Below are 15,070 nucleotides of genomic sequence, written 5' to 3' on the forward strand. Positions count from 1 at the left end.
TGCCACAGCACTCCAGCCTGGGCGACAGAGCGAGATCTGTCTCACAAAAAAGGAAGGCAAGAGGCAGGAGAGAAGGGGAGAGAGAGCAGGTGAGGCCAGGGGGCTTGCTGAGAGCAGCTGGTGCTGGGATGGGTTGGATATAACTCAGAGGGAAGCCCAGGAGGGTGTGGACCAGGGGTCTCCACCTCGCTTGGATGGGGCTGGGCCTGCTGCCTGTCTGCTGGGGTGCAGGACAGGCGGGGCCCCCCTGGTGGCCTCTAGCAGTGGTCAGACAAGTCCTGGGCCCCGTCCAGGACTCCAATGCTGTATGAGACTGCGCAATTCACTTCACCTCCATTCCATTCGTCACCTGCAGAGCGAGGGTGGCAGTGCCCATCTCACAGGGCACAGGGGCCCAGTGCCCCTTCAGGCTGTAGCCCTGGCCTGTGGGGCGGGGGTAGGGGAGCAGGAGCACCAGGAGACAAGAGCTCAACCCCGGAGGCACCGTTGGTCGCTTCTCCATCCATGGACAATGGGAGGAGGAGGGCATCAGGGTGTTGGGGAGCTGAGGGTCTCAGGAGTGCCAGCTGGGAAGCTGCCCCTGAGTGACTTGCTTCAACCCCACCCCAGGTGGGGAGGGCTCTGCAAGACGCAGACCAGGGCCCAGCCACTGTGCTGCCTCCGCCGCCACTCCTCCTTGTACACCCGCCCCTGCGCTGTATGGAGGGGAAGGTTGTCAGGTGTCCGCCAGCCTCTGGGTCAAGAGGAGCGCCCGCTGGCAGCAAGGTCACTGACTTGGCACTCAAAAACCCTCACTGTCCCTCGTTGGGCAGAGTCCCCGCAAAGTTGGCCGGACCAGGACATGAGTGGCTGTGACCCGGGCTGGGTATGTGGAGCCCGAGCGTGGCTGGTGGAGAGCAGTTACCCAGCACGAGGTGACCAGCGAGAGCTGTGCCAAGCAGGCCGCCTGAGGTGGAGCTGGGCCCACGGGTGCTGAGGAACGGCTGGGACCACACTGCAGGTGCACAGAAGGCCCTTGAGCATATGCACAGGTGCCCCCGGCCCTCAGGCACACATGGGGACACACGCTTGCAAATGGCTCAGAACCTCAGCAGGGAGTCGGAGAACTGTGGAGCCCCAAGTGCCACAGGGGCCAGGGAGGTGGCGGGAGCCGAGTGCCGGCGCCGGCAGTCCTCCGAGCTGAGTGGCTGCAGGCGAGGGTGCAGGGCCCAGCCAGGGAGGGCACAGCCACCCTCCCCAAGGTCCAAGGTCCCTCGCAGGGGTGTTTCCTGTGGGCGATGGCCTGTCCATGTGGAGTGCTCACATGTGGCCTCTCGGGTGGACACCAGCATCATCTCCCTTTGACATGAAGCAGAGGCGCTGGGTATGCGCTCGTGTGAGCTGTGCCCCTGGCTCCTAGACCCTGCCCAGCAGGTGCCAGCCCTCTTTCTGCCCTGTCCCCAGATCTGGGCCCCTTTGGCTCCCCGGGGTCTGGGCAGGGGGTTCTGAGCTCTGCCCTGGGAGGCTGACCCTGGGGCCTGGGGGTCCCTGGGGACTGAGCCCACTGAAAGCTGTGGTCTGAGTGGAGGAAGTAGGTTGGGACAGCCCCACAGGCGTCTTTCCCCTCCACCTTTAACTTCTAATCAAGTAACTCCGCACAGGACCGCGTCCCCTGAGCAGCACTGAGGCACTGAAAGGATCCAGACGCCAGGCCTGGTCTCCAGCCTCCAAGTGATCTGTGGCTGCAGGGTCAAGGCAGAGGCTTTAACGATGACCTCGAAAATTAAAAAAATTTAAAAAATTAAAAGCATAGGCAGGCTGGGCGCGGTGGCTCACACCTGTAATCCCAGCACTTTGGGAGGCTGAGGCAGGAGTATCATGAGGTCAGGAGATGGAGACCATCCTGGCTAACATGGTGAAACCCTGTCTCTACTAAACATACAAAAAGTTAGCAGGGCGTGGTGGCGGGCGCCTATAGTCCCAGCTGCTTGGAGGCTGAGGCAGGAGAATGGTGTGGGCCCAGGAGGCGGAGCTTGCAGTGAGCCAAGATAGCGCCACTGCACTCCAGCCTGGGCAACAGAGCGAGACTTTGTCAAACAAACAAACAAACAAATAAATAAGCAGCGCAGACACCTCTCCTGCACAGCCCTTTGGTTCTTCTGGTCTTTTAACAAGAAATTGCTGATTTTAGGGTTAGATTATATAACTGCTCATTTTCAGAAAACTGAAAACCCCCTGGACTTCAATTCACAATCAGATTTCTAGGCTGCCACCCACGTGGCTCCACTGGTGTCCTGCAGGGCTTGTGGCCCGGTCCGAGTGCCGCTGTCTCCCAAAGGCCTGCAGGGCAGTGTGGGGAGGGTGTGCTGCCCGATCCAGCCCAGCGGCCGAGCCCCGGCCTCCTCCCCAGGCCTTGCTTTCCTTATCGAAACTCCAGATCACCAGCCTCCCACCAAGCACTGTCCACCTTCAGTCCAGACTCTGCCCTGGTTCAGTTGCCTGGTTGGCTCCCGGGTGTGGGGGCTGCTGCAGGGCAGAGCCAGGGCCACGGGGGAGCTGTGGCTGAGGGGTCTGAGTGCGTGCCTCCCTGCTCCGCACCGCTCCCATTCCAGCATCGCTCATCTGGGCCAGAACAGAGCAGCCCCCTGAGCTGAGGGGAGGCAGGCGAGGGCCACAACCCCCTCCTTCCCTAGGCCTAGATGGTGACACCCCTGGTTCCCAACTCCCTGCAAGATCTGGGCTGCCCCTAGCAGGACGGAGCCACGTGATGGCCTGGTGTGCACCTGAGGGCTGGACTCAGTCCCTCCATCCCCTTGAGGTCTGGACATCAGGCTGGAGGTAGGGAATCCTTGCCCAAGGAGCAGCTCAGAAGCTCCCACTCCTCCCCCCGGTCGTTTCTTGCTGCATGACCTGAGGCCGGCTCTGCAGATGTCCCCGCTAGCGCCCTCAGCCCAGGCCAGGCCAGCAGGTCTTGGGGTTTGCCGTCCATCTACTCTCCTGTAGGACTCCCAGAGGGTGCAAGAACCCAGGTCGGGTGCAGGGGCTCACGCCTGTAATCCCAGCACTTTGAGAGGCCGAGGCAGGGGGATCACCTGAGCTCAGGAGGTCAGGACCACCCTGGGCAACCTGGCAAAACCCCGTCTCTACTAAAAATACAAAAATCAGCCCGGCATGGTGGCAGGCGCCTGTGGTCCCAGCTACTCAGGAGACTGAGGTGGGAGGATCACTTGAGCCTGGGAGGTTGAGGCTGCAGTGAGCCGAGATCGCACCACTGCACTCAGCCTGGGTGACAGAGAGAGACCCTGTCCCAAAAACAAAACAAAACAAAAAAAAAACGGAGGTCAAGGCAGGCGATCACCAGAGGTCGCAAGTGTGAGATCAGCCTGACCAACAGGTAGAAACCCCGTCTCTACTAAAAATACAAAAACTTAGCCGGGCGTGGTGGCAGATGCCTGTAATCCCAGCTATTCGGGAGGCTGAGGCAGGAGAATCGCTTGAAGCCGGGAGGCAGAGGTTGTGGTGAGTCGAGATTGCGCCATAGCACTCCAGCCTGGGCGAGAAGAGTGCAACTCTGTCTCAAAAACAGAAAAAAAAAAAAAAAAAAAAAAAAAAGGATCCAGTTTCTCTAATCCTCAAGCCAGCCCCCTCCAGCTGACACTCCTCATTCGTCGGCACGTGGTGCTGGCTGTCCTAGCCATCCTATCCCTGGCCCAGCTCACACTTGCAGTCAGTGGTGCACCTGCCTGGTCTCCAAAGGTGTCCTGGTGTCCTCAAGGCTGCAGTAGGACCCTGGGCTTGAGGGCACAGGGAAGATGGATGGAGCACAGGCCCCCCACCATATGGGCGTGAAGATTTGGGACCCCCAGATGGAAGGACCGGTAAGGCTGTCCTGGGGCAGCTCCCGGGAGCCAAGGTACCACAGGTTCCCCATCGTGTGTGGGGTGAAGGCTGCCAGTCCCAGGAGGATTCCAGCGCCCCACTACTGCCACCAGCCAGGGCACAGCAGGGGTGGTGTGGGCCTGCAGAGAGGGCAGGGCTGGTGCTGGGCGGGCAAGGGACCCTCAGGAGAGGCCCTGAGACCTTGAGGGAGGACCCTGGGGAGCTGCTCCTAGGACTACTCCTTCCTACTCAGTGGGCCAGACGTGGGGGGGCCGATGGCATCTGTTTTGGATGTGGCCCCAAGCAGTGCCCTGAAGGATGGGGAGGGACTGAGCAGGGTGCTGTGGTGGCTGCAGCGGACCCTGGGAGAAGCAGGACAGTGGGGGAGGGCTGAGTGGGTCTCCCCATCTGATAATTTTGGGGGGACTCGAGGGAGATGCAGAGCTTCCTGCTACCAGGCCTGACCCAAACAACTTCCTGGAGAAATGGAAGGCAGGCCACAGTGGCAGTGGCGCCCAGGAGCCCTTAACTCTGCCACGAGCAGCTGCTGAAGGACACTGCCCAGACCCGGCATGTCAGCACTGGTGTCACTCCTTATTAACCATCTTGTTTCACAGTGGAAGGAGGTGCTGTTCTTCCAATGTACAGAGGAGGAAACTGAGGCTCGAAGGCTTCAAAGTCCCACGAAGTGGTGGAGCTGAGGCTGACCCCAGGCCTGTGGGTCCAGCATGCCCTTTCCACCATGCCAGATGGCGGGCATGTGTCCGGGTAGGAGGTCAGAGCTCCGCCTTATATGCTCTGGACCAAGCCACAGACCTGTGAGCCTGGCCCCCGGGATTCCCTTCAGGTCAGAGGCTGCAGGCAAAACTGTAAGCAAAGTGGGCCCCTTGCTGAGAATTACAAAGAATTTCAAGATGGTGACAGAGGGCAGCGACCCAAGCATAGGCCTCTGGCCACACAGGTCTTGGCCCGGTGACCATCCCGGGCCCAGCCACTGAGAGGACAGCCGCGGGGTCCGGCAGGAGAGGAGGGAGGGCCACTCACCTGGGGCCCAGCCTGCAAGAGACGGTGTGATCAGAAACTGAGACTCCATAATCAGATTTATTTTCCTCTAATAAGACAGTTTAGCATCTCCGAGTTTTGCATTCTACAGTCTTACAAACTTTAGTTATTAGCATCAGAAACACAAAAACATTGCAAGACCTCAAAACACAAATAAATACCAAATAAAACCACACATAATATACAATAAACAGAAAGGTAAAACAGTAATGCTATCAGAAAGTCAGGCATGTTGCCAACTCACAGGAACAACAATGATTATTGCTGGGCAATCACTGACGGTCTTTTTGTTTTTTTCTTAGAAGAGCGGAAAACAGGACCCGAATCACTGGTCACAGAATCACTTGGACTGTCAAGATGTGTCCTCACAGCAAGCGGCTACTACAGACGCAATTTTTAAAACAGGCAGATTAAAAAGATAGGGTCGAATGAGAGACTGGCCTTCTTTGGTCTTTGTTTTTGGGTAACAGAACTGAACACAGAGGCACCGGCAGAGAAGGGGTTGCAAATCTACAGATGCTGTGCAGCGTCTACACTGCCCTCCACACTTCACACACCTTCTCCTACAGGCATTTCTTAGAGAAATCACCGGACATCATGCCAGCTTGTGTGTTTTCCAATTAAGTCACTGAATTTGCTATTGGAGGGGGTATCTTACTTGTCTGAGGGGACTAAGTTGTCAAAACCAATCATCGCCTAATTACAGGAGTGGTGCAGCGATCCTGGACTTCTAGCATCTTTTCACGGTGAGTTCACAAGACAGACTAGACACAGTGCAGCAGGAGAAATGAAACGCAGGCTCTGCTTGGCCGCCGGGGCCTCCTCACCCGCACCCCTGCCAGCCCGGAGGCGGCCGAGGCTTCATACGTCTGCCCTGCAACCGCACGTGGGGCACACCTGGGTCAGGTGGAGAACGCCCTTGCAGAGAGCTGCGGGCCCCGCCTCACGCCGCCTGCTGGCCCGGCTCCCTGATGCCACCGTGCCTGTGACCATCAACACCAGCCTGGACGAGGCAGCAATCATGACCAGGTAGCCCACACTGACCTCACCTGGCCTGGGCCCCGGTGGACACATTCTACTTTGGAGAAAACAGAGCTACTGAGATTTGCAAACGGAAAACAGAACAATGGTCATGGGCTGAGAAGTAGATTTGGGTGACAGACCCTCATTCATCTCACAGACACAAAAGCAAAGGGGCTCCCAGCACTCTCCCTAGCTCTCCTGCAGTCTACTAAGTAAAGATCTGCACTAAATTGTTTTAAAAACAGTATTTTACAGTTCTGCTGGAGCCCTTTTGACACACAAATTACCCCCAGTACAGGGAGGAGTCTGGGAGGGCTGGGGATTGAGCAAGGGGCCCGCAAGGGGAGTCTGCGCCTGCCCAACCCTGCGATGGCCCACGAAGACAGTGGCACTGCCACCCTGCTGGGGCTGTGCACAGGGTAACAGTCCCCGCGCCAATCCTCCCTGTGCAGGGGAGAAAGGAGGTGTCAGCCCAGCTGTTGGGATCAGTGTACTGCCCGGCCCTCCCTTGGGTTGACAAGGAATGGCCCTGCTAGGGACAGAACGGTTGTTTGAGGACCCGTCCAGACCACCCTTCCTTCCTCTGACATCTCCTCTGGCTGAAGGATGTGGGTCCACCGTGGTGACTACCACCAGATACCATCAAGCAAAAGCGGTGCTGGAATGTGACACTGGCATGGCCGACAGCCGTGGGACATGTGGCCCCTGGCCCAGGGTGACTGAGGACCCTGGAGCAGGCTGAGATGGTCTGGGAGGCAGCTGGTTGTCCCAGGGACTGTGCCTGGAACTGCATCCTCACCGAGCTGGGCCACACGGGGTTGGGGGGAAGCCTCCTGCCACAGCCAGTGCAGTGAGAGCCCTGGCAGGCGGTGGGCCTGTGGGGCCCGGGCCAAGGAAGTGACCCAAGGAGCAGGAGCCCCAGTCCGCCACACCACGGCCCCCAGTCCGCCACACCGCGGCCCCCAGTCCGCCACACCACGGCTCCCCGGCACCACAGGCCAAGAAGGGCACGGGGGATGTGACAGGAAAGGAGAGGCAGAAGAAGCTGCCTGAGCAAAGGGCTCCCTGTTCGACTGACTGTTGTGGCATCAAAGGGACACAGGTGTCGTCCCTCGGCAGAGGCTGCTCTGGGGACGAAGGGGTGACAGAATGGGGCTGCAACCTGGGTCTCGAGGGCCCCCGCTGCCCACCTGCACAGGGAACACACATCTGCAGGTCCACGCCTTCGCCAGGGCTCTGTGAGGCTCGCGCTCAGCGGACAGCACCACTTTCATGCTTGACGGCTCCTAGAATTGACACAAATACTGACCTGGCTGCCTGTGTGTCACCAGAGCACGGTGAGTCGAAAAGCCCAGCACATGTCAGGGCCTACTCAGGCTCCCTCCAGCCCAGCTGGAGCTGGCACGTCTAGTCCCAAAGCCAGGGCCCTACGGGCCTTCACTTCCACACTCACTGAGCCACCCAACCCTGCGGGAAAGGCCCTACTCCCAGCCTGGCCCCCATATTATCAAAGACACACCCCAACTTCTAGCTCTGCAGGCTCTGCTGGACAAGCCCTAGAACCAGAGGGTCAGGCTTCCAGGCCTGGCTGCAGCTTGCACGTGGCTCAGTGCAGTCACAAGAGCCAATGCCCTTCATGTGAGCCGGGCCCAGGCCAGCCGCCCAGCGTGCCCGGCAGCAGGGAGCAGCCCGAACCACGGTGTCCTGGAGAAACTGCTCGAGGCGAGGGAAGAGGGGACGGTGTTTTGTTACGAAGGTGACGGGGAAGCAGACCGGCTTAATTCATGCACAAAGGACTCAGTTGGTTTCTGTAAAGTGCTGAACAGTTCTGTCTTGCTGGGAGTTTGGTCACTTTTGGTAAATAAGCAGCACCCCCAAACACACAGTGTGCGCCCCTGTTTCATGCTTGCTGCCAGGGCCCTGTGACACGGGGAGGGCCGACCACTGCCCGAGGGGCCACTGGGCCTCAGCTGCAGGGAGACCATGGCCTCAGGCTGGCTCAGGTGGCGAGCGCCAAGTGAGGGTGCCCGGGGGTTGAGGGTGGAGCAGCACAAGGCTTGCCCACTGCTGGGAGAGGGGACGCCGTCCCAGGCTGCTGCCCCCCGTGCTGAGTACATGAGAGGAAGACACACTCAGAACAGAGACCCCAATACAACCAAACACAAGGACAAAGCGTGTGACATGGGCCATCCCATCCTCAAGGACCCCCGTCACTCAGGTTACGTCTGTGGGACCCTTGGGTGGGGTCCCATGGCGTCCCCACAGGAGCATCTGCCTGGGAAGGGCTACTGGAGACGTCCCAGCGACACGCACTGCTGCTTCCGGGGACCACACCAGGACTTCAACCGAAACGGTTCTTACCAGACCAAGATGTTGCATAACCTTAATCTAATATTGTACATTTTGTGAAGGGGAAGTTGCAGGGATGCCCCTGTTGTTAACCCCTGACCTCAGGAAAACTACCTGAGGGCAGGTAGGGGACAGGCCTGAGGTGGGGGACACCTTGAAGGAACAGTGGTTTTCCGCAGCTTCTGCAGGAAGTCCTTGCTTTATGAGCTCCCTCATGGGGCAGAACCAAGGATGCTCATTCCCCCAAAGCAATCCCAGGAAAGCGGGGAAAGGAAAGGCAGATAAGAACAACGGAGCGCTTCGCCCGCGAAGGGCACGGCAGGCCCCTCATGGGAGCTCGGGGCACAGGGGTGCGACGGAGGGCACTTCCAGCAGGCACTGGGGCGAAGGCACACCCAGGACAGATGGCAGCACCAGAGACAGGTGGGCCACCGGGCACCCACCAAGCTGTCCCCGCGTGGCCACGGGGAGAGCCGAGGCAGGCAGTCTGACGTGCACGGCCCAGCTGGCCAATTGTGGGCGCGGCTTGTGGGCAAGTGGCACAGGTGTGGCGGTTCGCACACATTGGTTTTGCCTAAGAAGCACCCGTCGCGTGTAGCACCCATCAGTGGTAAGAGCACCAGGAAGCGTGGTGCATAGCAAAAGGGGTGCAGGGGCCGGGCTCCAGGCTTCTAATCACAGTTGGACACTGAGAGACAGTAAACAGTGAGTTGAGAAAATGCCGTCTGGGCAGGCGCAGGCTGGGACAACGGGCCCTGTGGCCACCCTTCCCGCTAGGGTGGTGGTCAGGAGCGCCCGTCGGTCAGCCTGGGCAGGCCCCCGAGCAGCGGTCTCTGGAATGCTCAGAGGGTTCTGCTTCGGGCTGTGGGGGTGCCCACGGCCCCGGTGGGGACACGGAGAGGCTCGGCTTCTGTTCCACACCTGCCTCCCTCAGGGTGGGACCAGGCCATACTTGGACCAGGCGGCTCACTCGTGGGGCCTAGAGATTTGGAATCTGTGGTAATTAAGCAGCAGAGGCTCCAGAAGCCGACGGTGGAGCCTGGCTTCCCCTCAGCAGGTGTGGAGGTGTCTGAGGGCCCTTGTAGAGACAAAGATCTAGTGGTGGAGAGAAAAGTCTGGTTAAACTAGCACTTTCTAGAATTATGCTCAACGCAAACCCAGGGTGGAGAAGCAGCATGTCACATCTAAGGCACATGTACCGTATGCCACCAGCTCTATGCGCAATGTTGCTTTCGGAGACCGTTGACGGCATGCAGCAAGATGACAGGATGGAGAAACACACCTGCGGGCCTCCCTCAGCAGTCACCCGCCCACCCCTGACATGGAGACCGAAGGCCGGTGCTGTCAGCAACAGAGAGCTCGTCCGAACACAGGGGGCAGAATCCAAACACCTACAGGATTTTGTTTAGAACTCCAAAGTTCAACGGATGCCCTATTTTAGGGTGAAAACAATTATAAATCTGAAAATGATGCACAGCATCCATGAGCGAGGCTCCGTTCAGAATTGTGAAGTCGTGTCATTAACTACGACAGATATTGAAGGTTTACATTTCTAACGAGAAATAACAACAGGTTGAATATTCTCTTTCCTATCACAAGTGATAACCAGTGTTTGATATTTTATATTTTCTTCCAAGAAATATCAGTCTATCAGCGTTTTAAAATAAAATGTTTGCAGTAACAATTATTTGTAGAACTTAAAATTAAAAATGATTCTGAATTTAGAGACTTTCAAAAAAAAGACCTAGGTATACTTCAGGGTCTTCTGACAAACAAATTATTAAAACAGAGACCAGATGAGGCCTTAAAAATAGACAATATACTGTATTTGAAACAAAATTGCACTCTTGAATTTTAGAAAGAAGATATCAGAATTGCATTACTATTTCATAAATTCTCCTTTTACTTAACATGCTGACATGTCCAGCCATCCCCACATGTGTGTGTGTGTGTGTGTGTTTTTGGTGTTCAAGTTTAAGGAAGAAAAATCATGTTTCTTTTGTTCAGCATATATGTTTTCCACCTTAATTAACTAGATCTTTAAAAATGAAAATCAAAACCTTCTCCGACAGCAATATTTATCTCGTTGAAGGATAAATAATTCTTCAGAGTGAAGTGTGGCTAGTCTATTATAAAACGTGTCACGTGTGCTCACGCGTGGCTCCTCCCGCCGGCACGCGTCCGCCTTCTGCCGCTTCCTCCGTCCCACAAGGTCCTTTTCTGAGTGCGAGGACCTCGGTGAAGACAGACCGGTTCAAATCCCCCAGAGGAGTTGCCTTCTGCTAAATCCACCTCCCCAGCTACTCTTCAGGGATCGGGCAGATCCGAAGTATCCACTATGACTTTAATAAAAATTGTATCATCTTTAATATATGTCCCATTTTCTAGAACAGTCTGGGCCACAAAGACTGGGCAGCCAGAGGCGATATTCATCTCTCCAGTGGGCTTCTTGAAGCTGCTGCTGTTGGGGTCGGGCTTGAACGCATCTCCCAAATGCCGCCGAGAGGACCCCTGATCCATCAGCATGAGTGTCACTTTCTGCTTAAACGGCCAAGGAAGCAGGGCATCATATTCTCCACGCATGATGACAAAAAACAGCGACAGGTGCGTCCCCTTTCCCATCCCGTCCCCGTTCAGGTAGACCCTGGCACACATCTTATAGCCAAAGTAGCCAGTGTAGAAAGGCTGGCTGTAGAGGGACAGGGTCTTCCCCATGACAGCCTCCTGCTTCCGCCGCTTGTAGTCGCGAATCTTCCAGATGAGCACGCCGTTGTAGCTGGCGGTCTCCAGCACCTGGAAGCGGAGGTCCATGTCGGCCAGGCGGATGTCGTGCACACTCAGCATCTGGTCATGCCGGCTCAGCTGGGACTCCAGCAGGCCTGCCACAGGCGAGGAGGGATTTGATGAATGAGACAGGTGAACGTCAGAAAGGTTAGGAAAGCAAAGCTGCACCAGCACTTTTTATTTTATTTCATTTTTTTGAGACGGAGTCTCACTCTGTTGCCCAGGCTGGAGTGCGGTGGCGTAATCTCGGCTGACTGCAACCTCTGCCTCCCAGGTTCAAGCGATTCTCCTGCCTCAGACTCCTGAGCAGCTGGGATTACAGGCGCCTGCCACCACGTTTGGCTAATTTTTGTATTTTTAGTAGGGACAGGGTTTCACCATGTTGGCCAGGCTGGTCTCGAACTCCTGACCTCAGGTGATCCACCTGAGGTCTCCCAAAAGTGCTGGGATTACAGGCATGAGCCACCGCATCTGGCCCTTTTTTTTCTTTTTGAGACGGAGTCTCTGTCGCCCAGGCTGGAGTGCAGTGGCCGGATCTCAGCTCACTGCAAGCTCCACCTCGTGGGTTCATGCCATTCTCCTGCCTCAGCCTCCCGAGTAGCTGGGACTACAGGTGCCCGCCACCTCGCCCGGCTAGTTTTTTGTATTTTTAGTAGAGACGGGGTTTCACTGTGTTAGCCAGGATGGTCTCGATCTCCTGACCTCGTGATCTGCCCGCCTCAGCCTCCCAAAGTGCTGGGATTACAGGCGTGAGCCACTGCGCCCAGCCTCATTTTTTAATTTTTAAAGAGGCAAGGTCTCGCTCTGTTGCTCAGGATGGCATCAAACTCCTGAGCTTAAGTAATCCTCCCACCTCAGCCTCCCAAAGCACTGGGACTAGAGGCCACACCACCATGCCCAGTCACACCAGCATCCGAAACAATATAAAAATGACTGTGGTTTCTGGGGGTAACACCAGCAAAACTGTGTAGACAGATGTCCTGAGGCCACTGCCTCCCAGGGAAGAGCCCAGGTCCCTGCCCCAGTTCTACCACTGCTCTCATGCCCACAGCCCTGTCTGGACACATTACTGGGCACAGCCTGCTGAGAGGGGATGTCCTGGGCGGGTGACCTGCCTATGTGTCACAGGACACCTCACTGCAGGGTCCAGGACAGAGCGCTCTGACTCCACTGTGGCTTCCTGGGAAGCCTGCTGGTGGGAGCCCCTGGGAGCAGGAGACAGCTGTGCTCTCCCCACCCCTCCCACCAGCCTCAGCGCCTGCAGGCGGCCTCTGCTCCCTCGGAGCAAAGCTGCTCCCCTCTCCTCCAACCTCATCCTCTGCCTGCTTCATCCGGCCCCCCACATGCCATGGTAATCTGTGTTCCTTTCTGCCATTAATCCTCTTCATGTAAATATTCCCAATACTCTTTCAGTCCCCAAAGCCACAGGCCCACATCTGCTTGTGGAATCAGAAACATGCTGGCAGAGCGCAGTGGGACTGCTGCCCCCTGGCCCTTAGGAGTCAGGTCTGGGGCGCCCCGACCAGCAGGGCCTGGCCATGTGCACCTGAGCCTGTCCTGCGGGTCATACTGTGGCCAGTCTCTCCCAGGAGGGCTTTGTAACTTCCCGTGGCTGCAGCTGCCCCTACTCTCTACACCACACAGGGCCTCACACGGAGGGAACAAGCCTGCGTGGGAAACGTTTGTCTTTGCTGGGGGACTTTCAGCAGGAAAGTCATCACACCTCTGCGTGTTACCCATAATTGGAAAGAACTGTTCTAAGGCACATGTACCTAACATAGCCCTCATCCCACGGACCCTGCCCCAGCAGTCCCCCGGGGCCCAGATGCACACTGCTGGCCCGGCCCCGGCCCCTGCCTCACCTGTGTTCCGAGCCACTTGCCCTGCGCTCTTGTCCACGCTCTCCAGCTCGGTCACGCGGTTCTGGAGGGACTCCACGCTGCTCTTCATGCTGTCTGCTTCCTCCCAGTTCTGCCGGAAGGGCCGGATCTCCTTGTCGAGCTCCTTCAGTTTCTCTGCTTGGCTGTCTATCACTCGCTTCCAAACCAAAGGTGTTAAAAACCAAAACATAGTTAGGACTTGGACAATGCTGCACCGCCTCCCATCAAATACAGACGGACTAGGAGCAGAACAGTCACAGAGGCCTGCCACCCGCGGCTCTGACTCCAGGAGCGGGGCTCTGCATCGGCCCTCCTGGGAGCTCCCTGGGAGCAAGTGCTTGTGCCGGCAGGGAGCCCTGGAGGTGACGTGAAGCCAGATGGAAGAAAACAACAGGAGACTCCACTGCGCCAGCTGGCTTTGTCGACAGAGCCACCAGGAAAGCGAAGTGACGGCTGGCAAGTGTTCAGAAGACCAGGGGAGAGGTCTCCGCTGTCTCCGGGGCAGGCAGCAGCTCATGCTTCTGCTGCCCACAGCCCCTGCCCAGGCTTCCCTGTTTCACAGCAGCACTGGTGCCACCTGCCCGCCCGTTTCTCACACGCCCACACCCTGGCGTCAGTCAACCCACACCAGCAATCTTGTCAGCCACCTAGATCCAACCTCACCCTCACACTCCCACGTGTCCCTCCCAGCTCTTCTCCCAGGCCACAGCACCTGTGCGGGGCCACAAGGCTCCCGTGGACATCTCTTCTGCAGCCCTCAGATACCTCGGGGGCCATAGGTATGGAGGGTCCCCGCTTCCCAGAGAAACCTCACCCCTGTAAGTGCAGGTCCCACGGGGCAGGTGGCCCTGCATGGCTGCCACAGGGTCTCAGGTTTAGGATGCCAGAATTGTGCCTATGTGCCCTCATCTTCCCTTGGAACATCTAAAGACCTCCTACCCTGCTGCTGGGTCTGGGGCAGAAGCACAGCCCTGTCTCTGCGGCTGCCGGGGGTGCCCCAGAACGACCCCAGGGTCCCAGGAGAGGACTCCCACTCCTCAGACTCCTCCCACCTGGATGGTGGCAGGAAAGGGCCCCAAGCCATGTCCTCAGGCCCTGGGTGAAACCCAGTGGGCCGATGCTGCAGACACAGGGCTCTTCCCCCACTGGCTCCACACCCAGGCTGCCAGGCCCCAGCGAGGGAGGCAGGAACGCAGAAACCCTGCCCCGAACACATGAGGCTGAAAGCAATCAGGCCTGACTTTATGCTACTTCATTTAACTAATTCAGAAAGCCCTTTCCCAAAACACACAGGCCTCTCGTATTTGTCACTACTTGGAGGCGTGGGAGCCGTACTCTGCCCTGGTGGCCCAGTCTGTGTTAAGGGGCTGGAATGCCCACCTGTGAGATGAAGCCAGGGACTTAAAGGGTTTTCACTTCAAAAAAGGATGTGCATTTTCAAGCAGCTTGTGAGGGCTGGAGAGTTTAGTGCTCAGTGCAGCTGTGGAATGACTGAGCCACCTCACAAGCTGCGGCCACACCGGGTGCTCACGGGGCGGGTCCCAGGGCCCCTGAATTCACTTCTCCTTTTGGAAGTCTATTTTTAAACATCTAAGTTTCAGCACCTTTGCTGGCTGTTATTAACCACGAAGACACAAACATGACAGGTTTGGGTGGCTTTTTGGGTATAAAAGCAGTGTTATTCTTCCTGTTCTTTCCAAGAAACATGATGTTAGTCAACCTCTAAAAAGTAAGGATAATTTCTCTAACGAACACCTCTTTCCACTGTCATTGTCCCTTTAAACTGACACTGTCACTGCCCCTTTATTTTACACAATCGTACATGCTCAGAAGGATATTTAATTAGCTCACCAAGTCTATTTGCTGGGGGACAATACCATTGACGACACTGAACAAGTCTGATGACCGACACATCGCTGGGCCCTTGGCAAAATGCTGGGGGCTTCCAGCGGGAGGCTTGGTGTTTTAAGAAACATTGTACTTTATGTGGCTTGATTTAATGCTAATGACTTGTGCCTTTTTAAATACAATATAATGTTTCATTGTGTTTTCTCCTTTTCTCTCTGGGTAACTACAAAGTATAATAAAAAAGAAATTAATTTAATAAACCCCTA

At 56.7% G+C, this 15,070-nt stretch overlaps 1 protein-coding gene across 7 annotated transcripts in view; it reads right to left on the minus strand.

Annotated features, from left to right (window-relative positions):
• Window positions 1-4,940: 4,940 nt before the first annotated feature.
• TRAF3 (TNF receptor associated factor 3) overlaps window positions 4,941-15,070 on the minus strand; it is a 131,086-nt gene continuing 120,956 nt past the window's right edge. For all 7 annotated transcript variants that reach the window (XM_026455224.1, XM_026455236.1, XM_026455234.1 and 4 more), the window contains 2 exons: window positions 12,939-13,113; window positions 4,941-11,171 (listed from right to left, as the gene is read on the minus strand). In XM_026455224.1, coding sequence (XP_026311009.1) covers window positions 10,600-11,171; window positions 12,939-13,113 — 747 coding nt within the window. In that variant the 3' untranslated portion in view covers window positions 4,941-10,599. The remainder of the gene's footprint in view (window positions 11,172-12,938; window positions 13,114-15,070) is intronic.

The sequence above is a fragment of the Piliocolobus tephrosceles genome, chromosome 6 (assembly GCF_002776525.5).
Source record: "Piliocolobus tephrosceles isolate RC106 chromosome 6, ASM277652v3, whole genome shotgun sequence".
In the NCBI taxonomy this organism is placed as follows: domain Eukaryota; kingdom Metazoa; phylum Chordata; class Mammalia; order Primates; family Cercopithecidae; genus Piliocolobus; species Piliocolobus tephrosceles.